The sequence below is a fragment of the Centruroides sculpturatus genome, unplaced genomic scaffold (assembly GCF_000671375.1).
Source record: "Centruroides sculpturatus isolate CEXI.00-Female unplaced genomic scaffold, Cexi_2.0 scaffold14, whole genome shotgun sequence".
Taxonomy (NCBI): domain Eukaryota; kingdom Metazoa; phylum Arthropoda; class Arachnida; order Scorpiones; family Buthidae; genus Centruroides; species Centruroides sculpturatus.
Window position 1 is genome coordinate 1,007,369 of NW_019384312.1, and position 27,913 is coordinate 1,035,281.

The window sequence follows — 27,913 nt, forward strand, 5'->3', positions numbered from 1 at the left end:
GAGTTTTACATTTATTATGTTATATAATATTTAAACTGAAAGTGATACTTCCTACTAAGACCATTTCTGTCATCTCTTCTCTCTGTGTATTTTAATACAAACATTTCAACAACTAAATTTAAAATAATTTATCAGACGTTAATTGTTAATAAAGAATAAATTATAAAAATAACTTCTTTTTTAATAAGAAATGCTTTAACAAAAGAAATTGGAAGATAAAGAAAAAGCAACCCCCCTTTTCATGAACTATTATTTAAAATATTTCACAAAAACATGAATTTTATATTATGCACATAATTAAAAACTTAGTTAATACATAAACAGTTTTTAATTGTGGAGAGCAGCACTATTAAATTCTTTATCTGCTCTACTTATCTTTATTGGTTCTAAAAAAGAAGACAAAACCAATGCATGATCTGATGCAACAACTTTAATTTTTACAACAATTTTATGATAATATGCATTTAGTGCCTATAGCAATGGTTCCCAATTAGTTTTTCCTGCATACCACTTCAAGAAAGAGCTCAAACTCGCATATCCCTTATAGCAGAAATTCATATTAATCCATACTAATATAAATTTGAAGGTAATTCTGTTTGTCAGTCACTTTTTCACGTCTAAACCGCTGAACAGGTTTTAATAAAATTTGGCACAGAGATAGCTTAATGTTGGAGATAAACATAGGCTACATTTTACTCCAAGAAAATATCTTACTTCCACGAGAATATTCGATATAATGCAGGCGAAGCTGTGGGTAGACAGCAAATGATAAATAGAATATGGTTTTTTTACATTTATTACCTTTAAAATACAATTCTAATAATAATGAAAATAACATAAGATTATTTAATTTTAATGTGACAAATGTGCACGATTTTCTTTGTACAACTTTGTAAAATCTGGTTGCTTTTTGGTCAGCTTCAGTCTTGAGTCATCTTTGAGTTAAAGTCGGTGACGATGTTGTTTCCATGTTTGTCATGGCAAAAAATCCGCTCTTGCAGAGGTAGGTTTTGCAAATTGGTAGTAAATATTTTATTGTCACTTCGCTGACATGATGATAATGATAATTGTACAATTAACACAAATTGTGTTAATTGTACAATTTTTGTTTCTTGCGTAAGAATTTCATTTAGGTATTGTCACAAATGCATTTTTTTGATGAAATTTCGAGAATATTTTTAGTTAGAAATAAACGAATTTGTGCATTCGACATCATGTAAATTGCTGAATTTTGATGGTCCACCCATTATTTTTTTGATTGCTTCATCTCATGCATTTACATTTTAAATCGACCGATTTTAGATTGCCGCATATACCCCTTCATGCAATTTCGCGTACCCCTGGGGATACATGTACCACTAATTGGGAACCATTGGTCTATAGCATTCCTTTACAGTCACCAATTGGACAAAAGGAATGCTATAGATACACTAAATGCATATCATAAAAACTAAAGTCATTGCATCATCCTTATGTTAGTTCAATCTTCTTTTTTTTAGAACAACAAAAAAGGTATAAATAGTTGTCCTTATTGCTTTATTATTAACAATTTTTTCAAATTTCTAATATTAATTTAATTTTTCTTGTCTTATTGATTTTGGATAGCCTTTTTCCACATAAATACAAACATTTTGAAAATTGACTTATTTTCATTAATAATTAAAAGAATTGAAAAACTAAGTTATAAATCTTTATGACAATTTCAGAATTACAGAAGATTGAGTATAAAGTAAGTAAAAAATATTGGTATAAATATCAGATAATTAGAAAATTAAAAATAAATAAATATTCTTTTTTGACAATTTTGTGCATTTCTTTTAGAATTATCTAAAAAACTAAAAAATCTTCCAAAGTCAAAAATGATATTTATAGAATCTTGTTATATTATTCTAAAAATCTATTTTATAATTATTTTACCAGTAGTAACATCAAATTAATAATTAAAGATATAAAGATGAACTCCTGAAAAGTCTTATGTAGGGATTAAGACTTTTCAGAAGTGTTTCACATTTATGGATGATAATGGACATGAATATAGGACAGATAGTGAGCAATTTCTTGTAAAACACTATATTCATCATAGAGAGTGGCCAGAAATATCTATGAATATGAATCTTGTAAAATGTATGTGAAATTCTATATTGCAATGAATTGCATCATATCAACCTTCAAGCAAAAACATTATGGAAATACATATGGCTCTTCTTGAAGGGTGGATATTATTAAAAATGATCAACAATCTGATAATCAAAATATTGGCTGAGGAGCATGTATAGCTATAAGATGTTCCCACACTTTATTAATGCACAATATTTCTGCAAATGTACTACTTTACAAATTTTGAATGATTACTTAAATTTTTATTACTTTAATTATGCAAAATAAAAAAATTATAGTTAAAATTTATGCAAATTAATTGTTTTGTTTATTCTTAGCTCTGTTTCATGAACATCTCAATTTTCAAAATTTTTTGACTAATAATTTTTGAAATATCAGTTGATATAATTAAACATGCTTTACTTTTGAATACCAGTATAGCAGTTTCTCAACCATCAATTCATTAAGAATTTTTACTATAGATCACAAAAATTAGATTCAAAGAAACTATTCAATAAAAATATAAATTTTAGAATAAACAGTTTTTTATAGCCAATAATGAGCAAAGAAATCAATTAATGAAAGCATTACTCCATATCTTGTAGGCACTTTTTTTAGCTTCAAAAACTGAAAAAATAATCAATGACAAACAACTATAATTATATATACATACATACAAAATATATTACACAAACGCGCGCACACACTTTATACTAGTCTACAAATTTACCCATGATATGTTTTGGGTTCATAACCAATGTCATGTAGTAAACAAAAATATCAATCACACTTACCTGAAGAGCATCGTGAGCTGCTTGACAGTTTTCTTTTTTACCAGTTATAAGAATTATATCGCTCTTCCTTGGCTTTTCATCAGGCCCATTCATAGAATAGTTAAATTCTCCATTCATTGTCAATTCTTCTTCATTTGAAAAACTATCTATTTTAAAACAATAATATTTATATATTAGCACCTATATCATAAATTAATAATTCTACATATTAAACATAAATTTGTTACTAGTTAAAACAAGTTTTAAATAAAATATATTTACAATTTCATGATGAACTCAGGATATTTTTCTTCTAATTATCAATTAGAAATTCAGACTATGTACAAAAAATTATTTAATTAATTTTTGAGTCTATCAAATCCTTTTTTTCATACACCATAGAAGTACCCTTTTACATTGGTTTGAAGAAATTTGAAGAAAAAGGGTTTTTTTCTAATTGATAATTAGAAAAAAAATAAAATATATTTCTCAAGTTCTGTAAAAACTGCATTCAAAAAGTATAAATCAATATTTAGTCTGAGTAAAGATGTGTCATAATTCTTTCATGAATCTTCTTTAAAAGAAGCTACAAATGCAATTTCAAATATACTCATATTTCAGATTATTATTATTATTATCATCATCATCATCCATATTATTACTGTTTGCTCCCTCAGTTTCGACAGCATCAACAAACAAAAGATAAATTGGGATAGGTTCCAACTAATTCATATGTCTACTTCTACAGTAATTTCCTATCAACACAGAAAACTAAATTTTAATTCATTAAGATGTTACTATTTGCAGTGTCATTATGCTATAGTGTAATAAATAAGAAAAATTATTTTGTAGTAACCAATTAAAAGAAATTTCACAAAACTTTTGAAAACTATTTTAATTAATTAGCTCTTTTAAGTTCACTTAAAATGTTTTGTTATTATATTTTAAACATAAATATTACACATCCATGTCTATTTGTCAGTTTAAAATTGTTGTCCATTCATAATAAGTTGGTAATAGATGTTCCATTTATGTAATTTCACTCGATAAATGTAATAATAAACCAGAATATCTGAATCAAAAAATTAAATATTAATTTATTTATACTTATTAGATGTTCTATTTTTCAAATATTTATATATAATGGGTGTTGACCTAAGAAAGGACAAAAACATTTCTTGCAACTTTAATATAAAATTACTATACTGCACAATTTCAAAAGTGAAACAAAGCTTAATGATAGTAATGTCATCTTTAGTTTCAATCTCATTAGCAAAATGGAACATTAAATTGATATCCCTAGCTTGATTATGTAAACTATTGAATTTATTTTAGCTCTCAAAATTTACTTAGTAGCAATAAAAAAAATTTGTAGCCTATTAGAACTGTAATTATCCAGTTATATCTCTTAATAAGCAAGAAGACTGACTAACTTTAAGAAAAATTATTTTAAAAAGTTATCTTTTGATGGACAGGCTATAGATATAAGAAAAAGAAAAGATTAAATAAATATGAAAAAAAACTAAAAAGTGAGGTATGTCTTCAGTAATTTCTGGAAAAAATCACAATGATAGATGAATAAATGAATGGCCTAAAAATTTTTCATTTTTAAAGACACTTCTGAAAGTTTATAGAAAGATATAAACAGCCCTACATAACTGTATAGGCAAAAACGCAATGCCTAGTGCTTCAGGAACCTTATAGTATTTTTTCAGTATTTAAATCATTATATTACTTATTGAAAATATCATTGTATGAACATCTGCAGAATGATAATTTCAAAGCTAAAATTGATGGCGAACTAGCTTCAATCAGTCATATATCAAGAGAGCACAAACTTTTTGGAAAAAAAAAAAAATCAATGAAAACTGAAACAGACAATAACTGAAGTCAATGAAAACTGAGGTATTACTATACTAATGTTTTGCCTAATTACTTTCAGATATTCATTACATAATAAACATCTAAATTTATGATTTTAACATATGTTTTGCTTTTAACACAGTTTTGAAATATAAATAATTTTTTCCAAAATCTATGCTAATTAAATTAAACATATTGAAGATTATTTTTCTTAATAATTTTAAAAAACTAAAAAAATACTTGTACAGTAGAGCGTTGATTTTCTGAAAGTCAATCATCCGAAAGAATTCCAGTCGGCAAATTTAAATTTTCACCAGTGCTGTGGCACTTCAATCTTTGGCTATGTCTTGGGCTACTCAAATATTTTACGTTTTTGATACTAAATTAACATCTGAAGTATAATTTTTTATTATTTTTATATTTTTCAATATATTTATTTTGTTTGTACAAAATAAAAAAAATAATTTTTAACGATACAATAGTCTTTGTTAGGCTTAACATTGACGAAAATTCAACGCAAAGCGACACGCAACGGATAAAAATTTTGACATCGGATACATTAAACTATTTTTTCGTACGTAAATCAGTTATCCGAAATATCAGTTATCCGGACAACCCCAGTCCCCAATTGATTCGGAAAATCGACGCTCTACTGTATTTATAATTAAAAAAACCTTTATTATGATAATTTAGTGACAATCTCTACTTACCATCTTGCCTGAACTCTCTATCAGGAAATTTAATTTGAACATTATATTCAGTTTTTATATTCTGAACTTTCTGTCCTCTTGGCCCCATAACTGTTCTATGATCTTTCTGTGGTATGATGCATTCCATTGTTACTAGAGATGCCTGCAAATAAAATTTAATTCCAAATCATTTTCAAAAGCACAAATTCTTAAAAAGTTTTTATATTACACATTTTCAACAAAATTTAATTATCCTATATAACAAAATCCAATCCAATTATTATAGTCACTTTACAATAAGTGACTGGTTATATTAAGTTGAGGTAAATGAGACTATGATTAATGAAAATTCAAGTTTTATTAAACTAACATTAATAGGTTAGATTAAAACAAAAACATAAGTTGAAGATTTATTATTTAAAATTATTATTGTCAATGAAAGTAATGCACTCTGTGTATAATTGAAGAAAGTGCTAACAATTTAAACTACAGTAGTTCAAACAAATAATTAAAATGATTAATGTTTAAAAGTGACAGATAACTGATATGGTCATGTGTTATTGACTATAAGTTGAAGCTGATGGTATAAAATGACAAATATCTATACTTTAAAAATATCTATTTACCTGAAGAATGGTAACTATAACCAAAATGCAATTAAAAAACCAGTTTTTATAAGTTTAACGCATGTTTTATATATGCTAACTCTGATAACATTACACTGATTACAATAAGCAGCTTCTACTGTATATATATTGTTTGTTTTACATTTCATTAAAATAAAATTCTATTTCATCTACTCTTATAATAAAGTTACTTTAATTCTTATTATACATAACAACAGATAATTTTTAAAAAAATATTAATTGTATGACAATGATAAAAATTATGAATAGCATCTTAAGTATAAACCCTTATCTACAAATTATATTTTTGATTTATTAACAGAATCATTCAATTATTATATAAACATTATCATGAAATGATATGAAAATAATTTTAGATCATCATTAGGATGATGCTAGATCAGGGGTCGGCAACCTTTTGAGTTGGAAGAGCCAAAATTACAATTTACAAAATTTCAAAGTTTTTAAAGAGCCACAAAATTTGTTCTTGCCAACAATAAATAGTACTCGCATAAATAAAGTTTTTTGATAAAAAAAAACAAACACTAATTCATAAAAAAAAAAAAATATCTATTTATTCATATATAAGTAGTGTTTTTCACAACAAATTAGATAATAGAAACATCCGACGACGGCGTCATTCGAGAGCTTCCGACGGACTGACGACAGTGACGACGCGTGTCACGGGGGAGGGGTGCGGTGAAAAGCGATTACAAGTGGCTGAGAGATAGAATCAGTGCCTAATCCTCGTTAATTGATTCAGAACGATTTTTAAATGTTTTTTTTTTGATAAAATAAATAATATTTGCGTATGGAACTAAAGAGCCGCAGCTTCACATCCAAAGAGCCACATGTGGCTCGCGAGCCGCAGGTTGCCAACCCGTGCTAGATGATACAGATTAGTAATGCAAGGAACAATGATAGGACAAGGAAGAAAAAATTGCACCATCTTTCCTATCAACCACATGATGATGATGATGATGATGATGATGATGATGTTGCTTTCAGACTTTAAGAGTGTCACTGTGTTTGGTTTTTATACATTAATCTTCATATTTAGTAAAGTTTATTTAAACATGTTTAAGTGTTATTAAAATTTTTTTTAACCATAGCTAATCATTCGTAAAAATACGAAATACAGCAATACCTTGGTACTAAAACTGTTTCTAATTCAAACAATTTGGTATTGAACACAAATTCCGGAGGAAAAAGAAATGTTCAGTCCTCAATTGAACAAATATGACTCACTAGAACAAATTTTTTGATTAATAACATTTTTATTTTGTCATATATAAAAAATTTTTATCGTAAAAATAAAAGAAAATGACATTGCTGATATTCTGATCAAGATCAACAAAAAAGCTGATATTACAATGATACTTTGTAAAAAGAAATGCCCTTGTTTAACAAAAATTAATATTAATACATAATACAGTACTTTTAATTGCGATTATTAGTTAATTATTGATTGCTTTAATAAACATATTTCTCATAGTAACAAAAAAGAATAATATACTTTTGGAACCTAACCCAGTTTTGTATTAGTCCTTTGTTTTGTATAGCATGCATTCACATAACATGGCACTTTTTAGGAACATAACTACTGTTATATGAGGGATACCTGTATGTTATGCATTGATACTAGTCTATTCTTATTTTATACCGTAGAGCAGTGTTTCTCAACCTCTAACAAATCGTCGCCCCCTTCAATAAAACTGTTACGTAGTATTGCCCCCTTCACTTCAAAACTCCAATGCCCAGGGCCAAGGCTAACACCAAATTCGTACTGCATTGAATAGACTAGTGACTAGTATAATGTTATTTGTTTAATTATTGTACGATATAACAAAAAATATCTAATTAATCTTAATATAATGTTTTACTATATCACCCAGAAAATTATTTTTGCCCCCCAAAATATAAATTGTTACTAATTGCCCCTCAACATGGAAAAAACGCCCATATGGGAGCTATATCGCCCTTGTTGAGAAACACTGCTATAGAGCATTATAAAATTATACTATATACAAGTATTATTTCACTATACTTCTTCAAATTATTGATAATGATAACTGAATATAAGTTCTAATAATTTCAAGATATTTTAATATTTTAACAATCAATCAATTTACCAGTAATTGTGAAACAATCATTTTAACTTACCAATTCATCTACAATCTCCAATATTCTCTGTTTTGCACCTTCAATACATTCTTTTGGACCTTTCAAAGTAACTTCATCACTATTGTTACCAATTCGTGGAAAACTGACAACAACACCTCCATAATCTTCTTCTATCTGACGCAGTACTTCTCCTCTCCTGGCTACAAAATGACGGTGATATTTTGGATCTACTCTCATTTTCAATTCTGTTACTTTGTCCTAAAATAAATAATGATTAATATTTTTTGAATAAATTTTTTAAACTCTCAAATCTATTCATATTTTTAAAATATTCTAACCAATTCTTTAATCATATCCTGGAGTTCTTTCTTTGCTTGCATCACTTCCTCTTTTCTGCCAATAATAACAATCGATTCACGATCATCATCTTTTTCTGATGGAAAAATAATTCTTGCTTTTGTTTTATCTCTTATCTATAACAAAAATTAATGAGATAATTGTTAAAATATTTCAAAGTAATTTATTTAATACATCAAAAACACACATAAACTAAATTAACACACAAAATATTTTACTAACCTTCTTAACATTGGCCCCATTCTTTCCTATTAAGAATTTCAAATGTTCAGGCTTTGCTTTCAATTCTTCTGTATATCCAGCATTTTGCTGAAAAATTACGATTCTTTTAATTTATTATAATTTAAACAATATAAATTAAATATTCATGGAGAGAGAAACATTCAAATTAATTTATTTTTAGGTTTTGTATTCTTGATAGTTTAAATTAAATTTGTTGTTTATTGTATTTTACTTTTATTTAGTATATATGCACATTTTACATTGGGCTTTTGCCTTGTATTAAGTGAATAAATATTAACACAAGAAACCTCAAAGTGGTCCAAAAAAGAATCTTGAAAAATCTAGCATCCTCACAAAAAAGTTAAATATTTGCAGCTGTGTATATTGATTTCATTACATAAATATAAAAAAAAATATTAAATGGCTAATATATAAATATTAATAATCTTTAGTTTTGTACTATTACCTATATTCTGCTATTGAAATTATGGACTTAAGTAATATAGTTTTAATAAATTTTAATATAAAATTATATTATATAGCATTGTGAACATAGTAACTTTTAGTTTATTCTATTTATTGATTCTATACAAATATAAAAATTATCTATTTTTAACCATCTATGAGGATATTTAGAATTATCATAAATAATACACTTTAGCCTTATTATTAAGCATCTACAAAACATATCAGCATTGTTAATACATATCATATAAGATAATCAATGATGATATAACAGACAATATCATAAAACTGATTCTCAAATTTACAGGTGAAATTGTGTGATATTACACAAAAAATTCAGATAATTTTATATTAAAATTAGAAAGTTATTTAGTATTATGATTGTATGTGTAGATTTCTTATTGAGTATATTTAATTCTATTTCAATAAAAGGACAAAATAAATTATAAGAATCTAACAATATTTGTATTTAATTTCAGACTGACAGTTTCAGTAGACATATCAATTTTAAATAAAAATTTTTCATAAAACTGTATTACATAATAAATATCAAATGTGATAAGAAAATATATACCTTTTCATTACTCAATTCAACCAGTAACTTCTTTGCCCTATTGACATCATCTTTCGGTCCACGAATTGACACTTTATCACTGCCAGATCCTACTTGAGGAAAACGTATTGAGACACCTCCACATTCTTCCATGATTGAATGAATTAATTTCCCTTTGGCCCCAATGATAGAATTATGAAATTTTGCAGGAATGATAATGTCTTGCTGTACAACATTTTCCTATATAAAAGAATTTTAGTTAATTACTTTATTAATTAATATATTGATGTCAGTTATAAATTTTAGTCCTTTAATACTATTATTTATTGATTTGTTTAATTTAAGCAAAACTTCAGCTTCTCATCTAAATATATAAAATTATTTGTCCCGACTGACTGAGTGAGTGATTGACTGATTCATCATCATCCAGAGCAAACCGCTGAACCTAAAGAGGTGAAATTTGGTACACAGTTAGGGTATGTCATGAAAATGCACACTAAGAAGAGATTTTTGGAAATTCTCCCCACGGAAAGAGAGGGAGAGGATTAAGGCTTAACCCGAAGAACGGCTTCTACTGTACTATTTTAGATGTGATTTTTTTTGTTTTCAACTACGTATAATCTTCATTGAGTACTTAGGTGTATTAAATTGATAACATTTCAGACATTGTTATAAATATTTTTATATACTTCGATTTTTTAAATGTTCGAACCGTTTTAAATTCAAATTTGTTATTGCATATTGGTTCAATTATAGAACTATTGAAAATGTTCTAGAAAATTGATCAAATTGAAAATATTTCATTTGATTCTCAGCAATTCTCATCATTCTTAGCGGTAGGTGTTATATAACAATTACTATGGTCATTGAAATACTGAATATAAATGGGGTTTGCTTGCAAAATCCCCGCGGTGAAGATGCAGGAACTGCTAGTTCATTATAATTAGATAAATAATGAATATAGTCTTATCTGACATTTAGTAACTATCAAAATTCTATTTAGTTATTAATACAGATAAAGAATTTACAAAGTATTTTGTGATGCATTTTATTAATCATTTTTCAATCAGTAATAATTCTCAATGTGTAAAATTGAAATTAATGGCCACTGAATTAAAGAAGTTTAACTGTAACAATTATACAAAATAGAAATACAGCATCAAAGTAGGTCATTCTAAAATACATTTATCTGACGAAGCTTAAGAGTTATAAAATTTTGGCAATTCCTAGAAGGTTCAAAATAGAAATATGGCCAAAAGAATTATCTATAAATATTACAATTGAAAAAATTATGCCAATGGCTAGGAGAACATTAGATCAATTCATTCAATATTCATATTTTAGATATGAAAAGGTCCAGCAAGTGATCTTACAGGCTTAGGCATTCTCCTCCATTTATGGCCAATAATCTAATTATTCTAATTAAGTTTCTAATCTAAAGTGTTTGTAGTTAGATTGCTACAGATGCAAAACTGAAAGTTATTCTTAATAGTTATTCTAATATTTACATTACTTCCAATAAAATAAAATCTAAAATTTTACTTTATTAACTTATTTTTCAAAATTCCAAATACATATACATACCAATTCATTCTGTTTATCTAAAATCAACTGTTGAGCCATTAATACATTTTCTTTCTTTCCAGTAATTGTAATCACATTAGAATCACTACCTTCAGCTGGAAGATCAATTTTTGTATCCGTTTCCTCACGTATCTAAAAATAAGAAAAGCTGGTGTTATTCTTGATTAACTAATGACATCATTAAGTTGCATTTGGTAATGAAACTTATAATGGAAATTAAAACAGAAAAAAAAATTAAATCAAAAAGAAACAAATTTAAGTACATGTAAACAAAAATCAAACAGTACTAAAATATTTTTTCTGTTTTGAACAGGTTTTAGTATTTTCTTTTTTAATGTTTAAACTACACCAATACATTTTTTTTATAATAAAGTCATTTTTGCATATAAACATTTTATTATTAGTCTTAATCCAATGTGATTCCAACAAAGATGGGAGTATTCAAATACAAAAATTGAATACTATAGCACAAAGTTCTCATTTCTCTCAAGAATTTGTGCTAAATATCTGAACACTTCTCAGATACAATCTTTACAAATATCTTTACTTAGAATAAGCCAATTCAAGAGTTAAAAACTAGTATCTTGCTCTGCCATTGGAAATTCTAATTGCATTATACTAATACAGAAAATAAGTTATTCTGTGTCCTGACTTCAAGGAATTTTAACACTAATTAATCCCTTATGTCAATCTCTAATTTTCAACATGTTAATCAACTTGTTCTTGAATACTCAATATTAGCTGGTTACTAACTCTCCACACCAGGAAAATTGGCAGCATCGTGTTACATTATTATCAATGCTTTCATGAATTACATTTGTTGCTTGTTCTTAAGAATTTGATTCAGGAAATTCATCCTGATTCTTGATAGTTATTTTGCTACTAGCTAATTCCAATAAAGACTAATATTAACAAAGATCTTATGTTCTTACATTTCCTTGTAACATGACCTTCATTTTTATGACAAGGTTCAAAATGGTTCTTGGAATAGTTTGTCATGTTCTGCAGTGACAGTTATACATGGAGGCGATTTTAGTTCTTTTTCCATTTCTGTGCTGGACAGGTTTCCAGCTTATAGCAGAATTTAACAAAGAAAATCACTCTGTTCCAAATAATTTTTTTTCATTTAGACAGGTTTCCATTTATTCAAGTTCTGTTTTGGACAGGTTTTACTGTACATGATAATGTAAATAATAGCTAGTTTTAAAACTGTTAATTAAATAGAATGGTGAGTCATCTCCTTTCCATTATTATTACTATATTTTGTTTTGTGGGAGGGAAAAAATTTGGAATAAAACTTGATAGAATATAAACAGGATATAAGATATCAAATTATGTCTGGGACTAATCATATTATTTCAGATTGTTTTGGGTTTAAAATTATAAGATTTTAAATTCAAACTGAATTGAATGATCAATGTGAATTTGAAATCATATCAAACCTATTCTCAGAGTTTTGCAAAACTTTAGTTTGAACATTAAGAATTATATGCAATTTAAACTAAAATTGATTTTGATTGATTAATAAATAAAGCAGGTGTTTAAAAAATTGCACTTAACATTAGAAATAAATATTTTGAATTTTATCAGTGATCACATTATCTAGAATGACAGTTCAAAGCTATAATTATTTATTTTTTTCTTTTCTGTAAAATGAACTATAGATGATGACTAAGATAAAAAAAAAAATTATATATCCATTTCTTATTTGAAGTTAATTTCATTTCAATTTTTATTAATCTTAAGGAAATTTCATAATTTTAAAAATATTATAATTTACCTTCTTTCCAACAGAAGTATAAAAAAATGATGTAATACATCAATATGTAATAATTATTATATATAAACTATTGTGTTTTACAGATAAAATTAAATTATTCTCATCTTTTATTTAAAATAATGGTGTAAAATAATCTAGGAATAAAATTGAATGCAAATTTTATTTATATGCAAGTTTTACTTTAAATAGTATAAATTCTCTCTCTTTTCAGCCAAACACTCTTAATATATTTTTTTTCCCTTCAGTTTTAGACCTTATCTTTTAATAACCATACTAAAACATACAATAATGTCTAGCTTAAATAAAACATTATGATTATTAGCCATTTAGATTTTTGAGAACTGAAGGTTTTTTCTTTACAAGGATCAAATATTTGGTGCAAGAGAGAAATGAAAATTATCTTTATCAAATTGCATATCCATTTGCCATTTAAACCAAATAGTTAGCATAACTATTACTCATACTTTTATGCAAATAAATCCATAGTGAAATAAGCAGAGAATGTGCTGAATATTTTTCCTATTCATGTCATATATGTATTTTATTTATTTGCATCATGTTTACCTGAAAATTAGTACATGACATCCAACAAAACCTGTGAGTACTAGCAAAAAGCAATTAATGTAAAAATTTTAATGTAAAAATTATTGCAAAGCAGATTCTTGTTGAATGGTCCTTCATCAATACACCAACCGTTTAAAAATTGTTAAAAAACTTGAAAATGAATTCATGGAATGATTCTATTCCAGGACTAATTTTATATAGCCAGTTTTCTGTTCCAAAAAGGTTGTCAATTATTATATTCAAGACAATATATAAATTTGTGTTGTCTATTAATACAAAAATCCATGAAAAAAATATCTGTATACTGAAGATGTAACACACACAATTATCAAAAAAAATTTTGTTTACAATTAATTTTTACCAAGTTAATTTTTTGGACAAAAGACTATAAATAAATATATATATAATATNCTGTACCTATATATATATATATATAATTTTTAAAATTTTTAAAAATAAAATCATTAACATATTTCTGAAGTTTGAATCTGTCTTTTTAGAAACCCTATTTATATTTCACAAAATTTTTTTTGAAAACTGATTATTATATAAATTAATGAAAAATAAACTTCATAAACTTTAATTACCTTACGAATATTGGAACCTCCCTTTCCAATAATAAACTTATGAAACTGTTTATAAATTGGAACTTCAACTTGATGATTGTTCATTACTAATTCTTTATTCATCTGAGACATATAATGATAGCATTGCTCTACATCTTGCTTAGCGCCACGAATAATAACTCTGTCACTTTTCACACCTGCTTCTGGAAATGTGATATTTACCTAAAATAAAAATATTGAATAAATGTTATACTAAAAAATTATTACATTTTATAATTATGAATATACACTCATTCAAAAACTTAAGGATGGACTACAATGTGACTTGTAAAAGACAGATGCTATACAGCTAAATCTGATAGTAAATTCCAGTAAACTTACTAAAATATGCTAAAACTTTAGAATAAATTAACTTTTTTGTAAAAATATGCAAATTTTCCTGGGAAGTGCATTACTCCAATACTTCAAAACAGAACGCAGCATGACCACTTAAGTAGAGCCATCCAAGCTGTGCATGACAGTGTTGCAGCTCTCTTACGATTGTGACATGCTGTGCATCTATTGATGCAAAACTTTGTGTGTTAATTTCATTTATATTTCAATCAAGAGTATAGGTAAATTCTGGGTTACACTCTGATGATGAAATTCATTTCAGTAGTGCATCTCCCAGAACATCTCACCCATGTTCTATGAGATCAAATTTGGAGAGTACTATAGCCAATTGATTCAATGAATACCTTCAATTTCCATTGTTCATCCACTATTACTGTTGCCTGAGCATTATTATACATGCTTCATATCACAACTCTAAGTAATTTGACCCTACTCTGCCAAAATAGCACTACAGAGTACAAGAGACTATCTTAATCACAAGCAGTCGGTCACCTATGATGATACTAAGGTGACTACTAGACATTGAAGTCTCGAGACATTCACTGTCATTGAGAAATTTAGTCAAGTTATATGCTCAGGCTCTGATGGTACAAACCTTCCTTGCTCTCAAGGTCAACCCTCTTACTTTGTCATACAGTTTTGTGTGCAGTCTGTACCGCCCTAGAATGCTCTACCATTGAGAGTATCGCTCACTTTATCGGTCAATGAGGCCACCTCCCCTAGATAAGGAGGACCCTGCCCAGTGTGTCCACCAGACTATAGGTCAAAGAGAGACAAGACAATTTCCATCAATTCCTTTAATGTCTCTAAGTTTCCTTTACTTGATGCATGAAAATGAATTCTTTGCCCAAGGAACAAACATAGCTCAGGATACATTTTTAAAAAAAGCATTCACTAGTTACAGTCCATTTGGCAGGTACTTTTAGTTCAGCATATCCATTGAGCATTATGCCATTCTAAATCATAATACCAGCATCAGTGTCTGTTTCCACAGCATTTGTATCACTGCAAGCAGTTCCTTCTTCATATCAGATCTGCTGACAATTAGAATGGGACAGATTGGAATGCACATTTCCTCAGTAACTAGTGTGCAGTCCTTTATGAAAATAGCAACGTTGAAAACAAGCTACATTTAGGTAAAGGAATACATCATAAAGGCCATTCTTTTCCCAAAGTCTTGTTGGTTTGATGTAATATTTGTATACCTGTACTTCCATCTAGTCAAGCCACAATCTGATTGGCAGTACTGTAATAATTACATTTCACTATCAGCAATGTTTGTATTCCCATTTGATATAGAGCAACAACAATTTCCTGTAAGTATCTGATACATGTTTCAATTTTTCAAAATATTAACCAAAATCTAGAAACACTGAAATTCTAAACTTTCTGGAGACATCAAGTATTGTTTGGTCTTCCTTTGTTCTTCCAAATGATTATACCTTGGATAAAATCAAGCCATAAAAAAGTGATGAAATGGACAGCACAGGTAGAATTAAACATCTTCCAACCAGAGAACATGTAACATATCCATCTGTTTTACATCATCTCAAATGTTCTTCTGTGCATCAGAAATTGAAAGAGAAATTTTCACATGCACTCAATTTCTGCACTGTATTGCTCAGTACTATACACTGTCTCAAAGGAATTTTCTCAAATTAAACTGCATATTCTTTTGATCACATGTTCGTCCTTAAGTTTTAAATACCAATTTTAAGTTTTTAAAAATTAAGTACTTTGACAAATTTATCTACGATTATCTAATACAATAAAGCTGTGTAAATCGGAATCATATGGTACAAAATTATTTTTTTTTCCATTTTTGCAGTTCCTGTTGTAGCTCAACTTATTTTCATGTGAACAGTGATATGTTCGGAAGAGTGCACATATAATATGTGAATTAAAAATGTAATCTCATTTATATTGTGAGTTCCACATGTTTAAGAGTACATTTTCTGACAGCATAGAAAAAAGGAAATTGAATAATTTTCTTTTATGAGTATAAGCAGAAACATAATGCAGCCAAAACAGCCTGAAATACCAATAAAACTTTTGGTGAAAGTTCTATGAATAAGCAGGCCACCAAGCATTGGTTCAAAAAATTTCATTCTAGGAATACAAATCTCAAAAATCAGAATTAAAGATTATCATTAAATCAGAACATTGCTTGACTGAGAAATCACAGAAAGGTTAAACATATTGAACATTAAATGTCAAGAAATGATTGAATAAACATGTTAGGGAAAGTCAAGAAGCCTGACAAATGGGTACCACACAAACTCAGTGAGAGAGATAAGGAGCATCATTTGGAGGTCTGCAGTTCTTTAATTAACCTGGGGAACAAAAAGAAAGCTTTTTTGGCACACAAATGAAAATACCCGATCCTAATAGAATATTTTATGCTGTTTTCAAATATATAAACAGTTTTTCTCCATCACTTCTGGTTTTAGTGACAGCCAGTTTAAATGTAAAACATATTTATTTAGACAACATGCATACACTTATTTATCTTGTCTAAAATGATGAGATGTGGAGCTTCTGCTACGTTTAGTGTTTGGAGAATCCCTATCGAGTGTCCAACAGTAATCAGCAAGAATTCTTGAATTCCACTGGCCCTCATATCTCTTTTCCATGATAGAGATGTCTTGATGGAAATGTTCCCCATATTCATCACTGATAGCACCAAGAATGTCGAGGAAGAAATCCAGGTGGGAATCCAAGAAATGCATTTTGAGGGACATATTACATCCCATTTCTTCATAAAATTGTAAGAGTCCATTCACAATTTTGCAGTAATTTGGAGCTTTGTGATTACCCAAGAAATTTTGTGCAACATCTTTGAATGACTTCCATGCTGACTTTTCAAGTGTGCTTAACAAGCTTTCAAATTTTTCATTTTTAATTAAAGTTTTTATTTGTGGGCCCAAGAAAATGCCAGCTTTGATTTTAGCATCACTTATATGAGGAAATTTTTCCTCCAAATAATGAAATCCAGCATTGTTTACATTCATTGCCTTGACAAAGTTTCTGAAAAGTCCTAACTTTATATGAAGTGGAGGTAGAAGAATCATGTCAGTATTGTCTAATGGGGCATAAACAATAATTTTCCAGCCAGGAATAAACATTTCATGCTATGGCCATTCCTTCTTGATGTAATGATTTTTCTTGTCTTTGCTGTTCCACTTACTCAAACAACAAAATTTAGTGTAGCCAAACTGCAAACCCATTAATAATTCAATGTTGTGATTTAAAAGTCATTGCATTAATAATGCAATGACTTTTAAATCACAACATATGAACCAAATGTACTTCTGATAATGAATTTGTTCAAGTAAGTTTCATATTTTCATAGGTTTCTTTCATTTTAGTTGAATAAGCTAATGGCGCAGAAGGAAATTTGTTTCCATTGTGTAAAAGCATAGCATTAAGACTAATCTTAGACGAATCAATGAAAGTCTCCATTCTGTGATATTATGTTTACGATCAAGTACATCCATTACAGAACTATTATTATTGCAATAAATTAAATCACTTTTTTTCAGAATAGTAGTCTTGAAATTCTTCTTGACGATTACAAAAGAAACACAGCTTAGTTGTCTGATGAAGTAAATTCCAACCTTTCAGTCAAAAAGCTAAAAGTTCAGCCTGTTTTTTAGAAAAGTTCAGATCCCTAACAAGATCATTTAGCTCACCTTGAGTTAATAAATGAGGTTCAAAAGTAGAGGCACTAGCTTCAAAATCAGGATCTTATTTCTCCTTGTTTTCAGCTTCTGCAACTGCTTCATGCTTCAAATCTTCACCAGTGAAATTTTCTGGCAGAGTTGGTACAAGTAAATTCTTACAATGAGGAACTGATCTCATAGCAGATGGTAAATTTGGGTACTTCACTGTGTTTGAATTTACTAGTTATTCCTTTTATAGTTGTCAAACAAAAATAACAATCTGTAACATGATCTTGTGATTCATGCCAGACCATATGTCCTGCAAAACTCAAATGTCGAGGACAGCCTTTTGCACACTATCAGATGTTTTACACAAGTTAAACATATGATATGTGGTGCCCAATTTTTATTCTGATTGCCCACTTTACAATTAAAATACAGTTCATAACATTTTTTAACAAGAGTCAACTGTTGCCATTGAAGTAAAAATGTCAATTCTCCACATACATGACAGAACATATCAGGATCATTTACACACTTCCTTGACATATTTTCTTCAGAAGGTAACAAAATACTCACATACAGCTATAAACCACAAGACAAACAGAATTCATCTTCACTAAATACAAATACCACAAATTCTATGTAGTAGTGAGCTGTGGGTGATGAGTCATGATGTGTAATTCATTAGTCTGCCATCTGGGTAACAAGTTGGTATAACAAACATATTCCACTTTTGTCCACTCTTGCAGGGGGGAATCCTGCAAGAGGAGAGGTGCAGGAAAGTTTCCGTGGACAGCCAGACATGAAGCCAAATTTAAGTCAATGATTACAAAAAATCAGAGGGTGATAGAAAAATTTCAATCCCATATTTGAAATCAGTACAAAAAGTTGTATTAGACAAAATTTCTCTCTTCTGTGTGCCAGAAATCATGTTGACCAGTGTTATTTGTCACAAAAATGAAGTATTCAAATGAAATTTTTCCCCATCCACCTTGTTCTCCAGACTTTTTGCCAACAGACTATCCCTTTTTTAATACATTTGGACAGTTTTTTGGCAAGGAAAGTCTTCAAGGAAGAGGATGCAATAAAAAATACCTTTAATGACTTTTTGGCTTCTCATTCTTGTGATTTCTATCAAATTGGCATTAATGCATTTCTATTGCCGTGGGAAAAGTGTATTAATATTGATGGACACAATTTGACTGAATATGTAAGTTTTAAATTAAATTAATAAACGTTCAGAGTCAGAAGTAAAACAAATCAGCCATTTCATTTGCAACAACCTAATAGTTCTATTTCTAGATTGTTGTCCCTCGCATCCCAGTGATGTCCAGAAATGAGAAATGTGCAGCTTTGTTTTTTCCACTTAACTACACAAGCCATCTTCAGCTCCTTGACCTGAGAATAATAAGACCCTTCAAACAATGCTAATAAAAATTGTTCATTTAATATGCTTTGTTACAAATGGAAAGAGAAGCATATCCAAGATCTCTTGCAAGCCACACAGTTCACTGTATGTGCATGGGAGAGTATAATTTCTCATACAATTACAAGTTGTTGAATTTAATAAATTCAGAGTGTTCAATGATGCTCTTGTTACATTTGTGATCAATTGAAGAGGTGTATGAAACAAGCATAAATTCAATTACAAAAACTCTTCTCTTGTTCTACCATCAGAAATCCCAATCACATTACAGAAATAGAGACAAAGTTATTCTGTAAACTGATTTCCTAAGGAATTTTAATACTCTAACTGATTATTCATTTTGATCACTGTAATTATCAAAATGCTAAATCAATTTGTTTTCAAATACTCAGTATTAGTTAACTGATAACTACTCTGCACATACAAACTTTCAGCACTGTGTTATCTATTTATCCTTGTTTTCACAAATTATATTTGTAGTTTATTTTGTCCTAAAACTCATTTGATTCTTGAATGTATTCAATTTTGCCCCTAGTTAATTCCAATAAAGACTAATATTAACAAAGATGTTTTTATATGTCCTCTCACAATTTGAATCTGTTTCTCTGATAAAATTCAAAATCCTCAGAATACAGTTTGTTATACCTAAAGGTGATTTTACTAATTTGTCCACAAGTAAAATCTTGATTTTCTCTTATATCCAAGTTAAGTTATATTCTTTGTACCCAAAAAACTCTTCCATTTCTGCATTGGACAGGTTTCCAGCTTATAGTATAATTTAACATAGAAAATTGCTCTTCTGAAAAATATATTTTTTTTCTATTTAGGCAAGTTTTACTGTGTTTATATTCATTTTTATTGGTCTTTAATAAAGAATAGAAAATGTTATATCATAAAATAATCTAATTGAAAATATAATCAGAAGATTTCAGTAGTGTAATTTTAGTACTAAAAAAAATAGTAGGCAAAATAAATAAAGAAAATATTAAGAATTAGTATACAAAATAACCTATTGGTAATTAAAAAACCTAATAAAAATAATATATGTATGTATGTTTATTTCTTCACATCATCAGTAAGAAACAGTTCATTCACATATATGTATTGAAACTGTATGATTTAAATAAATGAATATAAATTGATAATCTTCATAACATTAAATAAATATTAATAACTAACTTTAAAGAAAATACACACATTTATATACATTTCTATATTCTTTAAGTTTAAATGTTTACACAGTACAAAATTAACTAAAGGAATAAAACCATTATTTTAAGATACTGTAACTTTTACCTGATTGAAGCGATCTCTTATTTCTTTCACTTTTTCTCCTTTTGCACCAATAATTGTTCGATGAAATCTATGCTCAACTATCACTTCCTTTATTACTTCATTTTCCTATATCATATAGAAATTGTTCAGTAAGTTCATTTATTCATAATCATTAGAATGAACTTTATCACATTTAATTCAATTCTGATTAATATTACTACTTTAATTGTGAAACATCATCCAAAATTAAAATGCACAAAAATATATTTGAACCAAAGCTTCATAATTTTGGCTTTTTTTTTCTGGTTTATTTAGGTCTATAATCAAATCTACATTAAAATGTTAACCAGAATATAACCCTTCATAAATATTTTTGTTCTAAAATTTCAAAGAAACAAATCTGAATACAAACAATAAAAATACAATAGTGTTCAATAAAACTGCAACACTTTCCTTTTTAATTTTTATCCACTTTTAAATTATTTTATTGCTAAAAATTATTAAGGCAGTACTAAATTTTCAAACTTACAGAATGGATTTAAAAAAGTTAAGTTTAAATACCATTTTATGGACCATATCCAATAATTCTTTTTTTGCATGAGCTACTCCAGCTGGATTTCCTTCAATATATATTATTCCACTACTATCATTATCAGATGGTATCTGAATTTCTACAGCTGTTTCTTGCTTCAATCTATTAACTAAAAACAAACATTTCATTTTTATTTTAAAGTGTGATTATTTATAGGAAACATTTCTAAATGCAACAATAAAAAAAAAATTTAACACTAAAGAATTCCTATTTGATGAATTTATTTGACATTAGATGAAAAATAATGTTTTTAACATTGTTTAACAATCAATCATCACATACTATTAGCTCCATTCTTTCCTATGATGTGACGATGATATCGTGGATCAACTGTAATTTTCTCACATGATACTTTTGACAGAAGATCTTTTGTCATATCTTCTAATTTCTTTTGTGCTTGTTCAACTTCACCTCTTGGACCTTCTACTTTGATTTTGTCTTGTCCATCTGTGAATTGCACATGAACCTAAAAAAAATAGATTCAGTTATAGCAATGTTTTAAGTATAATTATAAATCATTTAAAAAATGTGCAATACCTTAGGAAAATCTTGTGCAAATGGGCGAATATTAGCTCCTTTACGTCCTATTATAAATTTGTGAAGCCAGCTTGGTGCATCTACTTCTAATACTACTACACTATTTGCCTAAAAAATTAATCATTTTATAATAAAGATTAATTAATTAATTACTAAATATTTTACTCCATGTTTTATGAACTTAAATCTTTTAGAAAATATTAAGCAACAATACAATACAAATATCACAATACTCATAGATCTATGTATTATACTTCCTCTTCTTCATGTATTAAGCATTAAGCTAGTCCTTATACAAAAAATACACTTTAGTTAAAAAAATTATTGGACCCACTGTATCTGAGAATTAACAAAATGAGATCAACATTTTAAAGAAATACATTTGCCAAAAACAAACACTTTCATATAAGCCTGCATTTAATTTTAGCAAGTCAATACTTTTAAAATATTGCTAAAAACTTGAAAGAAGAGTAAACATTGTATGTATTTATTGATAATAATGTTGTCTCTTGCAAATTTTTCTATTTCACAAATTGAACTGGTATTCCAACACACTGAACTTAGCTAGTAAAAAAATATTTACCGCCAATTGGAAAGATGAATTTCTTAAAGCTGTTATACATTTAAATCTCCTCATATAGAAGAATATAAAGATACTGCCTAATTATATTATAAGTGTAACAATTCTTTTTGAATGTTTCAATAAATAAAAGCACAAATAAGCTTTAATAATAATTGCTGTTCTAAAAATATTTGCCTTTGCTTGCATATGATTTGTTGCACATTTCATTGTTTTCATTCTATAAAACAGAAGTGAAATTCTAATTAATTTTTCACATTAACTGTTGATAGTAAGCTTGTAATTTAAACAAATCTTTGTTTACAATGAAAACAATTTGTGTAATTTAATACAACTTAGATGATATTTTTCAATTTACAACAATAGGCTGTTCGTATTTTTAAAGATTAAGAATTATACTAAAATGAAATAAAATTTAAATTGGCATTTCTATTATCATGCAGACTATTTTCTGAGTTGATTTTGATGTAATGAATTTTAATCACAATTTGTTGTATTTACACTTAAATTTAACTTTTTTTGTAATTCATGATTTTATGACTTCACATATAAATGATATATTGTTTAAAATTATCAAGTTAAAGTTGAATGTATCAAGTATCAACAATGAGTAGTATTTACATTAGTATTATAGAAATATACAAGTATTTCTCAATAATATTTGCACTAGTTTAGATAATTATTATATAGTATTAAAATACATTTCCATTAAAATTACAATCCAAATGATGTAGGCATTACAAAGACTACTGTTTTTTTTATATTATTTTTGCTATTGAATAAAATTTGTTTAAAAATATATTTATTGAGACTTAACTACACAGTCAGATAACCTAAGTTGAAATTAATGCCAATGCTAGTTGAAATTATCTCACATGCATCTGGCATGTGAGATAATTTCAACTAATTATTAGTCTTGTTAACTTAATAGTTAAATGCAATTTACAAAAACTATACAATAATACTGGTGGAAATAATAAGTCTAACAACATACATTGAAACTCCATCAAAATAAACAATATGTGAGACCCGAAAGGCCCCTGGGTCTAAGCTAATATTTTATTAATTATGTTAAATATTGTCACCAAATATTACTTCATTTTTGGTGAGAAAAATACTGTTTTAATGTGGGAAAAACCCAGATAACAGATGTTACTTCCTTTCACAGAAGAGAACATCCTCTGACTTTCCCTTATCTGGTTAAAATCTCACTCAGATGGGAAATGGTTACCCCTCATTCGTTCCCCTTTCGTCCGTTCTCATGAAAGAGTTACTGGACGATGATTGGTCGAAATTCAGCAGATATAAGGGAAATTAGTCAGAATTCGAGGAGTTCAAAGTGTCCAGACTCCACATACGTTTCCCTCCTGATGACCAACGCCCTTATACGAGTCACTTAGACTAAGTCCCGAGTCTGCACGTAGAAGTGAATACTTTTATATTTGTGCACATAGTGATCTCCCATACGAAGAAGTAAATGAACTTTTCTACAAAGTGTCCTCTGCCAATACAGATGAAGACGAACGACAACTAAACAGGTCGTATATTTTAGAATGATTTTGTGAGCTCTCTCTCTCGATCGCGCATTAGCATAGAATAAGTCTTAGCCTATATCTTGTCGCTTAATTGTCGTTCATCGATTTTTTGTATTCGTTTTGTTTTTGAATTATTAAATTTACTCTTGTTAAATATACTTAAATGTCTCTTAAATTGATTCCGAATCGGATCTCATACGCGTGTTAATCCGCGTATAATAAGATTGATTAACTGGTGTCGGGACCCTGACAATTTGGGACAAAGACCTCACAGTCTTGAATCCCCTTTTCCTAAATATAACAGCCCTCCTATATAACGTTACGAGAGCCGATCTCACAATCGCGCGCCGTAAGTGTCGTAGACTAAGATCTACGTCCTGGCTGATCTCACAAATATTTAATAACTAAACAAACATTTTTATTAATTTATTCATTTTTAATGGTAAAATAATGATGAATATTAGCAAACAATGTTTTAATTATAACTAGTTATTGTTGTATTATTGTTACTATTATTTTTCATTACACTATACATATTTTATTTTAATTTTTTTGTTTTATCACAATTATTGTTGAATTATTTGTATATTTTTTTAATGTGGATATAATTGTTAAAAATGGGGAGGGTGAAAATCAATTATCCACAAACATTTCCTTAATTGTATGATAAATAAATAAATTAAATTTTTGACCATATTGAACAGTCATCATCAGATTTATTTAATTTGAATCACAGAAAATTAAAAATTGGAACAAAGTTCAAATCTTATAAAATGCCCTATATGACTAGCTTTTGGAAACTGATGTGTCATCAATAATCCTATGTACTGGTACATTTAAAAGAAAAAAATATGATGTTATTTGAAACATACCAAAAATACAATACAAATATACACAATCTAAAAATCATCTGTAGTACATAAATATCCCTTTGATATCAGAGTATTCTATAGTGTGATTTCAATGAATTTTAAAATGCAGTTTACATTTAAAAATTATTAATTACACATATAACTAATTTTAAACCAAAGGAATAATTTTGAATTAAATTATTAAAACTTCTGAATTAAAAGTTGTTATCGAAATAAAAAATAACATATACAGTAAGACCCAGCTTAATGTGAGGGATGCGTTCCTAGATGGCAAAGCTCTAAAAAAACAACATTAAAACAAGGTCATTTTAACAGAGTAAATAGAGAAAGGGGAACACCCGACCAAAAATAAACAAATTTTACTTTAATTTTAAGTTATTTTTATATTAATTTGTATAATAATATATGTTAAACAACACAAACATATGTGCACAGAAATGTAAAGTTCATTTTTTGTGAAGAAGGACCTGGCTTTTCTAAAATTCTTGATTTTTGTAATAAAGTCATGTAGTTTCATTTGTCACTTTCTTTTTCTTTCGTTAAGCAAATGTCGGCAGCAAGAGATCACATCCAAATGCCTTGTCTTGCTTTTGCACTCTCCTTTCAAAATCTGGATCATTCGCTACAATTTGATCAACAATTTTGGTTATCATTACCAAACTTTTACTAAGGAAATCTGTAGCAAGTTCTTTGGATTTTTTGTTTTCAGATTCACTATCTTCCAGTTTTACATGAATTCCTTGTTCTGCCAGTTCTTGAAGGTCGTCGTTGGTAAGACTCACCAGAAACCTGCAGTAACTCCTCAATATACCATTCATCTACATCTTCTAGTTCTGCTGTATCGATTAGGTTGACAATTTGGTCAACCTAACAATACAGCAATAGGCTCTTCTCATTGAGAATTCTTGGATACTTTCAGTCATAACTTCTTCCACACTTCGTTCATGCATTTATCAATTAATTCTTGCCAAGCAAAGTTGATATTGCCTATGGCATCCATGATGTTATATTTTTTTCCAAAATTGCATCAAACAAACATAGATTTAAGGATAGTACAGTGCTTCGACAAATTGCCACCTTTTGCTGATTGGTTCGTGTTTGGGAATAATCAATGAGATGCCGCAATAATTTGAATCAGCATAAACTTTGAGGGCTTTGAGCAGCCCACATTATATCAAATCAGCATTAAGTGACGTCTTACTGTACTAGCGTCTGTTGGCATTATGAAAAAATAATTTATTTTATGACTACTTTTGACAGTATATAACTGTCCTCTTCAGGCAGAATTGTTCATAGAGAACAAAACATTTGAATTCAAGAGAAAAAAATCCAAACATCAATGAACATTTTTTCAAATTGCTTATATACTGTCAACAGTACTTGAAAAATAAATTATTTTTACATAATGTTGACAGACAATGGTATACATTATCTTTTTCTATTAATATTTGGCATGTATAGCTATTTAAAACTATTACTGAAATAAAAATTTTCAATTCAGAGTTAATATTTCAAAGTTCAAGAGATAATTATTTCAAGTATTACTTATGTATAAAATATTACCTTTGCATATACAAGAGTAAGAGCCGGTCCAAGTTTTTCTTGTTCACCACGTAACGTAACAGTTTCAGATGGGCTATCTAGAGATGGCATTTCAACAGAAACATCAGTTTGTTCCAAAATTTCCTGTATTGTCTGTCCTCTTGGACCAATAACATATTTATGCTGTTCTTTTTTTACTTCTACAGATACTGTTTGGCACTTCAATTTCTGTAAATAAAATTTTATTTTAATCAGAAAATATAACATGATCATTTATAATTCATTAAATATAAATTGCTTTTACTATACTAAATATTTATTTGGTATAGTAAAAACACTGTTTTATTTGGTTTCTGTAATGAGTACTTAGCACAATGCCAGTTCTAGTGAGATTGCTGTTGTGTGCAGGCAATCCTATCATAGTTAAACTGTTTGTCAGAATTTATAATTTTCGTTTATAATCATGATTAAAAGGGCATATTAATAATGATCAAATAGATTGTACTTTAGAAGTACTGTATATTATTTTTGTATGTTTTAAATACATTTTGATTTATTACTTTCCATTGTTTATTTTATATTTTAAGGATATATTTAGCCTATATCCAGAAAAACCACCACTCAGTCTCATGTTTATTGGATATTTGATCCAGTACTGTACTTATACTCATTTGGTTTATATGATATCCAAATTAAGAAGTATATATAGTAGATCCCTTATTCCAGGAGACATGGTCTCCTGTGGATGCCTAAAACCATGGATAATACCATAACAACCCAAATCTATAAATACTATGTCTATAGTATAGTATATTTCTATACATACATACCTATGATAAAATTTAATTTATAAATTACACACAGTAAGAGATTAACAACAATAACTAATAATAAACTAGAACAATGGACATTATTCACCACAAATGGACTTCTGATAAAAGTTGCATGTTGGCAGGTAAAATGTTATTTTGCATTAGACATCTAAGTTTCTTCATTGTGTCAACAAAGATCTCATAACATCAAAAATGCTAAACTTTTACAGTTCATATGGTTGAACCATTTCAATAAACCAAAGTACAAAAATATTTCATTGATTTCCACTTAATAAACACATCCATAAAGTATGTATATTGTATATCAAAGTTTGTAAGAACATTTCAAAAAAAATTCCTAAGGATGGTATTAAACATACATTAGAATTTAAAAGTGATTTGAAAACAGTAATATATTTGA

General features: G+C 28.0%; 1 protein-coding gene across 2 annotated transcripts in view; it reads right to left on the minus strand.

The window, feature by feature from the left end:
- Positions 1–27,913, minus strand: part of LOC111622177 (vigilin-like) — a 79,816-nt gene that overhangs the window by 23,393 nt on the left and 28,510 nt on the right. For both annotated transcript variants that reach the window (XM_023364526.1, XM_023364531.1), the window contains 13 exons: positions 26,702–26,908; positions 22,152–22,259; positions 21,897–22,080; positions 21,584–21,723; positions 21,044–21,148; positions 14,285–14,485; positions 11,354–11,485; positions 9,791–10,009; positions 8,752–8,838; positions 8,511–8,645; positions 8,212–8,430; positions 5,444–5,585; positions 2,892–3,037 (listed from right to left, as the gene is read on the minus strand). In XM_023364526.1, the coding sequence (XP_023220294.1) occupies positions 2,892–3,037; positions 5,444–5,585; positions 8,212–8,430; positions 8,511–8,645; positions 8,752–8,838; positions 9,791–10,009; positions 11,354–11,485; positions 14,285–14,485; positions 21,044–21,148; positions 21,584–21,723; positions 21,897–22,080; positions 22,152–22,259; positions 26,702–26,908 (2,025 nt within the window). The remainder of the gene's footprint in view (positions 1–2,891; positions 3,038–5,443; positions 5,586–8,211; positions 8,431–8,510; positions 8,646–8,751; positions 8,839–9,790; positions 10,010–11,353; positions 11,486–14,284; positions 14,486–21,043; positions 21,149–21,583; positions 21,724–21,896; positions 22,081–22,151; positions 22,260–26,701; positions 26,909–27,913) is intronic.